General features: G+C 44.4%; 1 protein-coding gene across 3 annotated transcripts in view; it reads right to left on the bottom strand.

Moving 5' to 3' along the window:
• Nucleotides 1–13,487, bottom strand: part of FGGY (FGGY carbohydrate kinase domain containing) — a 459,128-nt gene that overhangs the window by 115,188 nt on the left and 330,453 nt on the right. For all 3 annotated transcript variants that reach the window (XM_004607300.2, XM_055140354.1, XM_055140355.1), the window contains one exon: nucleotides 1,237–1,384. In XM_004607300.2, coding sequence (XP_004607357.2) covers nucleotides 1,237–1,384 — 148 coding nt within the window. The remainder of the gene's footprint in view (nucleotides 1–1,236; nucleotides 1,385–13,487) is intronic.

Here is a 13,487-nt window from a genome sequence, read left to right on the forward strand (position 1 = left end):
ACCTCACTGTAAGCTCTCCAGCTGCAGTCTGTGGACACATGGTCCTCTCCGGACATTTCTCCTGTTTCTACAGACCAAATAAGGAGGCCGAGCTCATTTCTTGTTGTGAGGGCACACTTCAAGGACTCCAGGCATAACTTTTACCATGTTTGATATTTCTATTTTTCTTAAAGTAGGCAAGGAAAATCAAGACCAAGCCTTCTTGTTGGCATTGTAAAGATATCGAAGATATTCTCAATAAGGCTCGTCACAAGAACATAGCCGTTGGTGTCTTCAAGTCCTCCACGTCAGCAGGCCCCTGCATGCGCCCACCTGCCTTGCTCACCCTCCGCCTCCCTTTGGAAGGCCTGCCCTAACTGTCCTTGCACCATGCTTCTCAAGGCCTTGACCTCTTCCTGAATTCTGACTTCCTTACTGCTTGTGGCCTCTTCTGTCCTCTGAGGCCTGGAGCTGAGCTTGAATTCTCTAGGCTTAACATGCCTCAATCATCCTTAAGCGGTGGTGTTCTCCACGGCTCTCCTATTCTCGACCACCCACTCCCTGGGCTGTCATGGCAGTCTATCAGCGCTTTGTTGGTGATGAACTGTCCCATCGACTTCATCCTGGCCCCTACAAGAAGGACCCAGGATCTCTGCACTGGAAATAACTCACAGTCCACAAGACCCCATGCGCCTGCCTCTGTAAGTTGTTACTTGTACTTTGCACGTATTGCAATGTAATCTGAAGTCCTCACAGCGTTAGTGTGGCGTCTTAACATCCTGACTCAGAGCTTCAGGCATATGTGTAGCGATGGCAAGCAGGATCAAGGGTAGCAATGTTTACCACGTATTTACCAGGTGACCAAGGGCTGGAGACGGAAAAGATGATGCTATGGACTGATGTCAATGTACAAATGACCCAGGCAGAGGCTCATGCCTTCCAACCACTTCATGGGGCAGAGGCAGTCGTAGTAAACTGTAAGAATTACTGCTTTTGAGGCTCTCCAGGTTGGCTCAGAAACAATGATAACTTTCAGCAGAGCCTCTTGGGGGGATGTGTGTGTGTGTGGCGGGGGGGGGGGGGCCTCGGGGGGGGTGGTATGGCAGCCAGAGCCTGCACAAAAGCATCTGCAACTGGTCCATGGAGCTGTTGGCTTGTTTATTTTCCTTCTTTTCTTTTCTCCTCCCTTGGCTTCTTCCAAGCTTTGTAACCCCTTGGCCCACCCTCACCTTCCCACAAGGACTGGCTGTGACTTACCATGCCCTTTAGTGTCAGATCTGCAAGGGGAGACCGGTTGCCATGGAAATCTGGCCAAACATGTAAATCAACAGTGAGGAAACCCACAGGCTGAGCCTTCTCAATCAGATCCAGGTGACTGTTCAAATACGCATACACGTTCTGGCATCTGGAAGAGAAGAGAATTTTGTTTTTAAAAGCGGGGGTGGGGGCGGGTGGGGGCAGGACCAGGGAGCAAACTGTTCTGCAGGAAGAAGCCATTTGTACTTCACATCAGATCTAGAGAGTACGCGGAGTGCCCCAAAGCTTTTGCACAGAAATGACCCCAACCCCACGGAAACCAGTGCAGGGCACTCTAGGACTCCACTGTCCTGTCGCTAAAGAGTAGGTGCCACGTGCTGGAGGAGAACGGGGGTGATCTGGAATCAAGACCAGCTCAGGGAATGGCTTTACCCTGGTGCTCCTGGAACCAGGATAACGTTATTCAACCTTCCTGCAGCACTCTCTTTCCATCTGTAAAAACAGATACCATAATCCTTGTCCAGCTTACCTCACAGGGTCATTGCGAAGATCAAAGGAGACGACAGATGTGAAGATACCGTGTTTTGTAAATTGTACAATGCTATACACATGTCAAGGATATATAAAAAATCTGTATTCCAAATTGTAATAATCATGATGAAATAGCAAGGAATGACTAATGTTAGTTTCTAGACTGGGGTGAGGGGTTTGCTAAGGAAAGTAAGAGAATGGAGTGGAGCAGGATCACAGGAGCTAGGGAATTTGATTTCCAACCTAAATTCATCAAATGATTCTGCATTATTTTTTATTTTATTTTATTTTTTTGCATTGATAAGTCACTCTTTCTTCCTGTGTTTAACTGGGAGGTCAAATGATCGATCTCCTTCAAGTCATAGCAGGCTCAGCTGAGAGGAAGACAGAGATGGCATGCTTGAGAGCAGAAGTGGTTTTGTGTTCAGAGTTTGGTTCGTCTGTCTTCACTGAGGAACATGAGCTAGTGACCCAAGCACTCTCAACTTCAGCTTTTCCTAATGAGTATACAGCACTTCCTACATCCCTGGGTTAAAACTCACTGCACGGTGCTGAGATTAACACTGGGGATTTTGCACCCCCCCGCCCTTAAATATGCTTCATTCTCAATGATTTCAGAATAAATCAGTTGTACCAGAGGTTGACATTCATGCCATTTTCCTACTGGGGTCCTTGGAAGGAAGGCTTTAAAGATTAATAATGAAATAAAAAAGGCAGGAAAAAGAAGTAGGAAAACACCAATATCCAAGGGACACTGTAATACGCCAGATAACAAGTATTTATTATTTATGTTTTAAAATGCACTGGAGGTTAGAGAGATAGTACAGCAGGTCCGGCATTTGTCTAACATGTAGCCAACCCTGGTTCGATTCCTGAATAGCATATGATTACCCAAGCATCTCCATGATGCTTTATGAGTGCAGAGTCAGGAGTAAGCCCTGAGCACAGCTGGGTGTGGCCCAGACACAATCCCCCCTCCCCCCATACATAAGATAAAAATGGAATGAGATTTTTTTTTCCTTCAATGTTATGGCCCAGTGAGTGTCTCCATGGATCTCAGGAAGTTCCTCAAACCTCTGTAAACTAAGTTAAAAGAAACAAAGAAAGGTACAAGTGAGCCGTGGATTTCAAAATTTTATATCAAGTGAAAAAATGTCCATAATAGTCCAATACAGAAAAAGAGAGAGAAGCAAAACCTAAACAAAAGCATCTACAGTCATGTGACCGTATTGCAGGTGTGACGTGTACCTAGTGGAGGTGGGGGCTACCTGACCCTACCTACCTGCTCATCTCTTTGCTTCTTGTTGTGACCACCCCATTCCCAATCATCAAAGTATTTTGCCCTGCATCACAGGAGGATGACAACATTGTTGGGAAAAGGCTTGCTAACCCCAGTTTGATGAACTGCCACATCAGTTGGGCTCACTGGAAGTGTCAGGCTTTCTGTAAGCCCCGGGAAGCCGTATATCCACCATCAGCATCTCATTGCTGAGGTGACACGCAAGGAGGTGAATCGACCTAGCTAAGACCAAATGGTTCTTCTGTATGACCATGGTGGAACCATGGGTCAAAACCAGACAGGCACACTTTTGTTTGAGCACGGTCCTGCAAAAATACAGGGAAAGCAAATCCTGAGGCTTCACTGAAGGGAGGGTGGGGGTGGGGAACGGGGGTGTCAGATCATCCAGCTGGGGAGAATATGATCACATGCCATGATTCTCTTCTCCCCAGCTCTCTTCACTCTTGGTCCATTAGGAACCAAATTTCTAACAAAAGCCATGAAGCATCTTTTGGCGTCTAAAGTCAGAAGTCTACACAACTTGTGGCAATGTACCACCTCAAAACAGCATCACAACATTTACAGAAATGGCATTTTTTTAAAAAAAAAAAAAAAGAAGTGCACGTCTATAGATCTTTTCATTTGCCTCTCAAGGAATCTCTGGGTAGGGCACTTAGTTTCAGACAGCAGGGTCAATAAGCACCAATAGGCCTAATAACTATTGATTCATCATTATCTCATTTACCGTGGGTCTCCACAAACAGTGAGATTCATTTAGTCTCTACATAGATGGTCACTCAGGCACTAATGAGCCCTCTGGGGGATGGGACATGTGCTTTCCCCTTTGACTTCTAACCTCCTCGCAGCTGTATGTTTATTCTTTGAATCCAGCCATTCTCCTGCATGTTTTTTCAATTATACCTTACCACGTGTGCTATCTGAGTATATCATTCTAAATTAAATGCACTTGGAAAACATTAAAATAACAAATGCACATCATTATTCACATAATTTTAACCTTGCAGAATGCCTGGTGTGTGTGTGTGTGGGGGGGGAGGTCGGATTGTTTCATTTGTATGTTTTATCAATTCCTCTCAAAGACGAGGGCGGTCTGCCCCCTTCCAACTGGAGAATCACATCTTAACTGTTCCAGGCGGATCGTTCTCCCTCCCTCTCCTGCGCTCAAGGCTCATATATCCTCCCTCAGAGGGAGAAATTCTTGCTGCCCTTGTCCTGTTGCCTCTGAAGAAAAGAACAGTTTCAATAATCACCCAGTGGTTTTGCCAAATACCAGCGGGGCGATTAGGTCCTCCAAACCTCTCCAAGCACAGTTTACGTTTTTGCAATCAGAGTTAATGCTTTTCCCTTACAGGCTGCTGTGAAGATTAACTTTGGAGTTCTGAGCGCTATAAAATGATAGGTGATCGATAAATAATTCCCTTCCCATCATAAGAAATTCATTTCTAGCTTAAAAAAATATCCAAGTCGGGGAAACTTTTTATTTTTTTATTTTCTGCTCCAACTTTATTGCTTACAGCCTTAGATGCAGACAGCACCTGTGGAGTCTCTAGTCTCTTCCAAGTCATTTAATTATCTGGATTCATAGGCTGCCCACAAATATGGTGAACAGACTTTCAAAACTCCAATCAGATCACATGTTCTCCGAACAGACACTGGCACCCTTTGTGGGAGTAAGAGAAAGTTCTGGGCAGAAGCTTCCCTACTGCCTGTCTCCAGGTCTTCACCGCTGTCCCATGAAACGTGCATCTGGCTGCCCCATTCTACAGAAACGCTTTCCTCTGAGAGACCCGATGCCTTGTTGGTGGCAATGACCCTTTCTGCTCTCCCAGAATCAAATTCTCTCATTTTATACTGTGTTAGCTCTTCTGATTTTTCTTCTGCCCTTCAAAAAAACCTTTAGATTTTCTTACCTCGTCTCTGGCTGGTTCTCTCCCTCTGTCCTTTGGGCATCTGAGTATCCTAGAGCTCTGCCCTTGGCCCTCTTCGCACTCTGTCCAAACCCTTGGGTGACCCTATCCTCTAACGGGCTCCCACTCCCATGGAGGGCTACGGATGTCCAAATCTGCTGCTCATTGCAACATCTGCCACCCATTAAATATAAGCTTCTTCTCGGATATGCAAAGGCACCTCCACTTTAAAAAAAAAAAGTCTGCTAGACAGACAGAGATTCTTTTTGCCTGATAATATGAGTGTTTCTTAGTTTAACGGAAGCTGGTTTCGCTTCTAACAGCTGCTTGAGCGACCATCCTGGGGCAGATACAGTGGAAATCCGTTTTAGTTCCTTTCTCCCTAAGCTCCCAAATTTAGTTCTTCCCCGGGACCTGTCAATCAGCTGCCCTAAATATTCCTCTAAATGGCACCTTGTCTCCTGCCCCACTGTTACCACTTTATTCAGGCCATCGTCAATGACCTGGATTAGAGCACTGGTCTCCTAACATCTCCTTGCTTGAAATTTTATCCTAACTAGGTTCCTTACACCTTTGTTTTTTTCCTGAGTAACTCTTCTAAAAGTATGAGTCTCACTTCTACCTAAAGTCCTTGAGTGGCTCTTTCTCACTGTATCCAAAATAAAGCATAGATTTACTTGCCTGGTTCACCATCTTCACCATCTGTCTCTCCATACTGTATTAATACAACTTCATTCTACCTTGCATACACCACACTCTAAGCACATTACATTTATTTTGTGTATCATATGCACATTTTATTTTATTATTATTGAAAAAAATTTTTTTTTGCTTTTTGGGTCACACCCAGCGAAGCACAGGGATTACTCCTGGCTCTGCACTCAGGAATTACTCTTGGTGGTGCTCAGGGGACCATATGGGATGCTGGGACTCGAGCAGCGTGGGTCAGCCGCATGTAAGGCAAACACCCTACCTGCTGCGTTATCACTCCAGCCCCAATATGCACATTTTAATCTGAATGCATTCCTACTCTGCTCTTTGCCCCTAGATTTTTCTCTCTTGTCTTCCTTGCCAGCCTTCATCCTTCAGGGCTCATCTTTGATAGGTATCTCCTGGAGGCCACTCTCGGACCGGCCTCCCTTTTATGAACACATTGCAGTCATGTGTTAGCTCTGAGCTCAGTCTCACAGGAGGAAAGGAGTATGATTCTGACTTCTTCAGGCATCGTCAAAGACTGGAATGGCACCTGTCCTTATCACCTATGTTAGAATCTGACAGTGAAATTTAGACTCTCTGGTTTGGGAACAAAGAGTGTTTTTTTGGTAGTAATAGTGAGTACATTATTTTCCTATGTGGTATCCAACATCTTCCCTTGGTTTTTAAAGTTCTGGGTGACAAAGGCTCTACCCCAGTACCAAATCTCACCTTGCCTGGCCTAAAAGCAACTCTTCTGCCTTCTATTTGAGATTTTCAAGTCAATGAGCCCCCAAGACAAGAGTCTTTTTCCCTCTCTCACTTTGCATGGATTTCTCCTTTTCTTGAAGATTTTATTTTCTTCATGTATTTATTTATTTATTTTTACTTTTTGGGTCACACCCAGAGATGCTCAGGGGTTAATCCTGGCTTTGCACTCAGGAATTACTCCTGGCGGTGCTTGGAGGACCATATGGGATGCCGGGGATCGAACCCGGGTCAGCCGCGTGCAAGGCAAATGCCCTACCCGCTGTGCTATCGCTCCAGCCCCCTTTTCTTGAAGATTTTAATTGTCCCTCCATTATCCTTCCTAACCACTTTATCTTCCCCAGCAAGTCTATTGCTAAACTCAATTAGTTTCTTTTTATATCAGACCTAGCAATCATAGACTTACTTTTGGGCCTATTTACTTGTTAAATGTCTCTGGCCTCCTCTGAAAGTTAAACACGAAGATGAACCATCGACATTATCTCTTCAGGGTTTAGTAGAGAGCTTGGCACATAGTATCTACTACTCAAGAGTCGAAGTCAAACAGATGAATGTCTCAGTATACATTCACTGTCTCTTTATTCTATGTATAGGTCTATGATTTCTTTCTTGGAAAGAGCTAGATCTAACTTACCTGATGAGGTGCTCACCACATAGATATAACAGTACAAAAGGAATGGATATAGACCCTAAACAGAATAATGGAATAGACCTTCCTAGCTGTATGTGTCCCCAGCTTGTGGCATGGGGTTGTCAGAGGGTGGATCTCTGGACTGATCAGACCCAGGCATGTTGACACATACCACAGGTGGAGACAGCAAAAAGGACCAGAATTTTGTCCAATTTCTGTACCCCCTCCCCCAATCTCCAACCATGTGCCAGGTACTGAGCTATGATCCTGGTAACATTCTGAGAAGTAGAAAAGGTAGAATTTATTTTCAAATATTATCTCCTCATACTTGGGAGATCCTTCAACCTTTGAACATTCTATAATCCTTGCATGGAAAGCAAAGGCCAAAGGATGGCATCACAGTCTCTCCTTATTTTTGTTTAGAAAACATTTTAAACCCCAGAGCCACCAAGAATGTACTGTGATTGTCAAACCCTAGTGGACAAAGGTATTAAGATAGGTTCTTGATTGCTCTAGCTTACGGAAGCTTAAGAAAATATTTGCTGATAAAGTGATGAACCATGTAATTGATAGATCTTAGGTCCAGCATATGGGAAGATGCCCTCATAGACAACATCGAGGAGGAATATGATTAAACTGGTTTAGCACCTCCATGATTGTGTGAGGAATGCAGAGAGAGAGAAAGCCACAAAAGTTGCCTGTCTTCAGAAACTCTTGAACTCATTCGCCAACGTGGCTTGGCACAGGCCTCAGGCAACCACAAGCTAACATCCAAGCTCGCAAAGCTGTGCAGAAAAGTGATAAAGGAAGACCTCAAAGAGAGAAGAGCAGCAGTGTTGGTCGATGTGGCAGAAGTCAGGAAAAGCATTCGCAACACCTGCCTGCTCTTCGCCAACTATAAAACCAAGATGACTGCCCTCCAATGTCCTGATGAATCTATCACATCTTCCAGAAGGGCAATGAAAAAGGTTATGCACGATTTCTACTGGGATCTCTTTGATAGCCATGCCCACCTGCCCACATACCAAATTCCGCAGGATGGATATGTCACTCCCAACATCCTCCCTTCCAAATCTGACATGCCATTTCATTGGTAAAGAAGTACAGCACCTGGTCCAGACAAGGTCAGACCCGAACACCTGAAGAATCTGCTACCAGTGCTCGTCAATACACTGGCTTGGCTCTTCACATGCTACCTATCTGAATGCAAGGTTCCATCCCAATAGAAAACCAGCAGGACCATTTTGTTGTACAAGAAGAGAGACATCCACAACATCGGCAACCATCACAGGATCTGCCTGTTGTTCATCATCTACAAGTTATTCACTCGAGTCATCCTGAATAGGATTGGAAGAACACTAGATGAAGGACAACCATGCGAGCAAGACAAGTTCCGAAAAGGATTCAGCACGATGGACCATATTCACATGGTGACCAAGTTCATTGAGGTTTCGCCAGAGTTCAAGATGCCACTCTGTCTAACATTCATTGATTTAAAAGAAGGCCTTTGATTCTGTTGAGACTGACACGGTCATCGAAGCCCTAGCCAAACAGGGTGTTCAAACCCAATACATCAGGATCCTCTGTGAGCTATATTACGATTTCACCACCAGGATCTCACCATTCTACAAAGAAGTGATCATCAACGTACAAAGAGGGGTTCAGCAGGGTGACACCATTTCACCGAAACTCTTCAGTGCCACACTCGAGAATGTCATGCAACAACTGGAATGGGAAGGAATGGGAGTGAAGATAGACGGTTGGCAACTATACCACCTCTGCTTTGCTGATGACATCATTCTCATAACACCAAACATTAGCCAAGCTGCATGAATGTTGGCTGACTTTGACCGTGAGTGTGGAAAGGTTGGACTGCAGCTGAATCTTACCACAACAATGTTCACGAGAAACGGACTAGTTCCTGATGTTCCATTTGCCCGGAATGGAACAAATATCTCCAAATGCAGCACAATTATGTGTACCTAGATCAAGAACTCAACATGACAAACGACCTCACACCTGAACTGCACAGGAGGAAGAGAGCAGCGTGGAACGCCCTCAAAAGTGTCAAAGAAGTTAAGAGGATGAAGAACCTCCGGCTCCAGGCACATCTTTTCGACTCCACCATTCTTCCTGCACTACCATACACCTCAGAGACCTGGGCCCTACAAAAACAGGATGAGAATGCTATTTGGGTATCTGAAAGAGAAACTGAAAAAGCTATGCTTGGAGTATCACGTTTCACTCAAGTGAGAGAAGGAATCTGGAGTTCGGACCTCTGTCGACAGCCAAGAATCAGGGACTCTGTATCGTTTGCCGAGGCATTGAAAATCAGATGGGCTGGACATGTAATGCCATTTAGAGATGACCGTGGGACTAGAGCCGTTACTGACTGGATTCCACGGGATGTCAAAAGATCGCATGGTTGCCCACCTGTGAGATGGTCAGACTTTTTCCATCAAGACTCTGAATGAACGGTTTGAGGCTCTTCATGTTCCTGGAGTGAGCAGACCATTGGGCTACTCTAGCACGTGACAGGGAGGAATGGAGACATTACTAGCACCCACTTGAACAAATCGATGAACAACAGATGACAAGTGACAAGGTCCAGCAGATGAAGTAGGATAAAGGCCCAGTAACATGGGCTGGAGTGATAGCACAGTGGGTAGAGCGTTTGCCTTGCATGTGGCTGACCCAGGTTCGATACCCAGCATCCCCTATGGTCCCCCGAGCACTGCTAGGAGTAATTCTTGAGTTCAGAGCCAGGAGTAACCCCTGTGCAATGCTGAGTGTGACCCAAAAAGCAAAAAAGTTAAAAAATAAAAAATTTTTAAAAAAAGGCCCAGGCAACAATATGAGTATGAGAACAGGAGGTCAGAATGTGTGTGTATGTGTGTGTATGTATGTTTGTCTTTTTTCGGGGTGAACCCGGTGGGTGCTCATGGCTTACTCCTGGTGGACCTCATGGGATCAGATGTGGTGCCAGGGATCAAACCAGGGTCAGCAGCTTGCATGTTCCCTGCCCATTGCTCTATGGCTCCAGCCCCAGAAGAGCAGAACAAAAAGTAAGAACAATCTTCAGGACTGAAGCCTAAGAGATGTTTATGATTCTCATTTCACTATCCAGAAATAAATGAGATTCCATATATTTATATATGTGTGTCTGTATGTATACATAAACACATGCATGTATATACATATGTACAAGTACATATACGTAACACAATTGTAAGCACAGTGCCAAGCATACTATAATTTTTTTTTTGCTTTTGGACCAAATATACTATATATTCTTAATATGTGTTCTTGTCCCTTCTTTGTTTCTTTCTCTAGGGGTATTTAGAGAATGTTTCATGGAAAGCTGTAAATGTGCTGTAAAATCGAGCATATATGGGCCCCAGTTCATTTTATGAAACAAGTCCTTGGGGGGATTATGGAAATCAAAGAGGCAAAAGAAATCTGCAAAATACATCAGATCAAGAAAATGTGGTTGTCTCAAAGGACTAACAGGATAAACCCAGGGAAAGCAGGAGGGAGGAGGGGAGAGAGAGAGAGAGAGAGAGAGAGAGAGAGAGAGAGAGAGAGAGAGAGAGAGAGAGAGAGAGAGAGAGCTGTAAAACCTTAAGTGAGGCCCTCGGGGAGGTAAAGAGTGAGCACCATGTCCCAGAGAGAGAAATTCAAGAGACTTGGTTCCCCCATTTGCTTCCTCATTGGACAGTGACTTGCTCAGGGTTGGAAATCTGGCACCGTCTACCGGGCTCCTCCTTCCGCCCTCCCACGAACAGTTGGTTTTATAGTCCTGGAGGAGCTCAAGTGATTACTTTTAAGGAGGCAAATGTGTGTGCCCCTCCGATCAATCTAAATGCTGAGTGCAGTCCAGTGTCCTTACCATGCAGCTACCTCCTATAAACCACATTTTTGGGGCCCCTGGCTACAATATGTGTCCTCTACTACCTTCCATCCTAGCCCAGTGGCTCTGACTGCATGTCCGTCAGCCAACCATGCTGGCTGCTGCTCAAGCAAGTTCTGCAGACTTGCTGTTCGTCAATCTTCACACATCGTTTCCTTCCACTCTTCGTTCATCCAGAGTTCTGCTCAAGTTCTACCTCCAAATGAAAGCTTCCCCACCCGAAACAGCTTCGAATTAATTGTCCCGACACCCTTCAAACTGCCTACTCATTTTCTTTCTCCTCTCCATCATCTTCTTCCCTCTCCTGTCCGGCCCCGACTATGTATATGTGTGTATGTGATTTCCACGAATGCAAAGACTATATTTGCCCTTTGTTCATTCTTACATCACAATTATCAACAGTATTCTCATGAACAGTAAGAAGGTTCAACTGTCAACCCTGATTTTTAATACTGTGAATAATGCTAACATCTTGTCACTAAACCCTGCCACCACCAGCTCCTCATCCAGGGACACTAGCAGTACGGATTATTCCAGAAAAATCAGACAATAACAGACAGTTTAAGGAGTCAAAGACTCCTTTATATGGATAGTCTACACAATGGAGTCAAATGGTCCATTATATGGGCCCTCTCTGCTAAGAAGAGAAATAGCTCTATACCTGGTCCCACTCAGAGAGAGAAGAGTCGATTGTCAGTTACTGTTGAGTTAACTTGCCATCTCACGAACATCTCTTCTCCAGAATCTGGCCTAAGGGGTCTATGGCAAATGAAGAGCATAAAATGCTAAATGTTTATCAACATTGGTTTCTATAGTTTCAAATAGGATTTACTGAGGCTAAGCTTTAGGGCAAGGTTAACTTCCCTGGCTGTTTTCAGAGAATCCCAAGTCACAGCAAAATATGCATATGGCTTCTGATTCCAAGGATTCATTGTCCCTTCCTGGCAGCCAACTTTGTTTCAAAGAACAACTATGCATACAATTTCTTATAAGGGCTGAACTCTAATGAGTCCTGCCATCTTGGAATACTCAATTTATAGATCTGATAAGACACAGATGCACTTTCTTCAGAAAGACAATAGAAAGAAAGTGGAAGGGAAGACAACTAACATTAACTGAACATTTACAAAATATATGAGCTGGGCATAAAATTTGGAACTCATTAAAATAGAGAAAGAAATGAAGCCAAGAATGCTCATCGGGTGATCTTGGAAGAGACAGCAAAGAGAAAAGAGAAGGGCCAGGCATCAAGCTGTTATGAACTTTGAGGTTATGGTCAAGAGAAAACCAGGTGCTTGCAGGAAATGAAGGAAGAGGAGTTAGAGATGAAGGATGAACACAGGGAGAGGGGTGTATTTTTAGAAGCCAAAAAAGAGCATGAAATGGAGAGAAAGATTTGCAGGGGTCACATTGCAGCAAAAAGCTCAAGGAAAAGGACCAGCATGTGCTCAACCGGCTTAGCCATCTACAGATGCTAAGGATGCAAACATTTACTGTTCCAGGAGTGGACGAGACAGAATTCAAACTGCAGTGGTTAAGGGGGAAGGACAAAGGCAGGGAAGAGTTACCAAGAGTATGACCAAGTTAGCAAAGCACTGCTTTGCAGAAACAAGTCTAAAGTGAGAAATCTGGGAAAGAACTTGGAAAGGGCTCTGGAGTCCAAGCTCGTGACAGGAACTAGGTTTTCGATTCAGTCTGACTCTCAGACCATATTCTCTCGAGGCTGCTCCGGAGCCATCATCCGTTGCAGGTGACTCACTCAGTTTGCAAACCAACCCAAAGAGCCTTTATTCTTCCCTCTTTTTTTTTTTTTTGGCTTTTTGGGTCACACTAGGCAATGCTCAGGGTTTACTCCTGGCTTTGCACTCAGGAATTACTCCTGGCAGTGCTCGGGGGACCATATGGATTGCTGGGAATCGAACCCAGGTTGGCCGCATGCAAGGCAACCTACCCTACCTGCTGTGCTATCACTCCAGCCCCTTGCTTATTTCCTCTTTCCAGTGAAAAAGAACTGCATTGGACGTTCTTCGATAGAGAGAGTTCAGGACATTTTGAGTGTTTCATTGCAAATTTACCTATACTTAGGGTTTGTGTTGAGCTTTGAGACCTTCAGAAACTGACATTCCCATGATCTTCTTTCATCCTCAAAAACATTCGAAACCAGGCAGGTATTGGTTGGGGAAATTTTGTCACAGGTGTATTTCTGACAAAAATGGCACCAGAACCTAATACCTCTGTTTCTCAGTCTACTGTTCCTGATATTCTGTAGGTACCGAGGCAGGAAATGAATGGTTGACATATTTACTGTACAACACTTCTTCCTCTTTTACAATCATTAGTAATAATAATAGAAGTAGCAGCAGCAATAGTGGTAGGTTGTAGCAGAAGAAGTACTAGCAATCATCAAAGTCACAATCACTGTATCACTGTATCACTGTCATCCAGTTGTTCATTAATTTGCTTCAGTGGGCACCAGTAACTTCTCCATTGTTAGACTTGTTACTGTTTTTG

The sequence above is a fragment of the Sorex araneus genome, chromosome 5 (assembly GCF_027595985.1).
Source record: "Sorex araneus isolate mSorAra2 chromosome 5, mSorAra2.pri, whole genome shotgun sequence".
Lineage (NCBI taxonomy): Eukaryota > Metazoa > Chordata > Mammalia > Eulipotyphla > Soricidae > Sorex > Sorex araneus.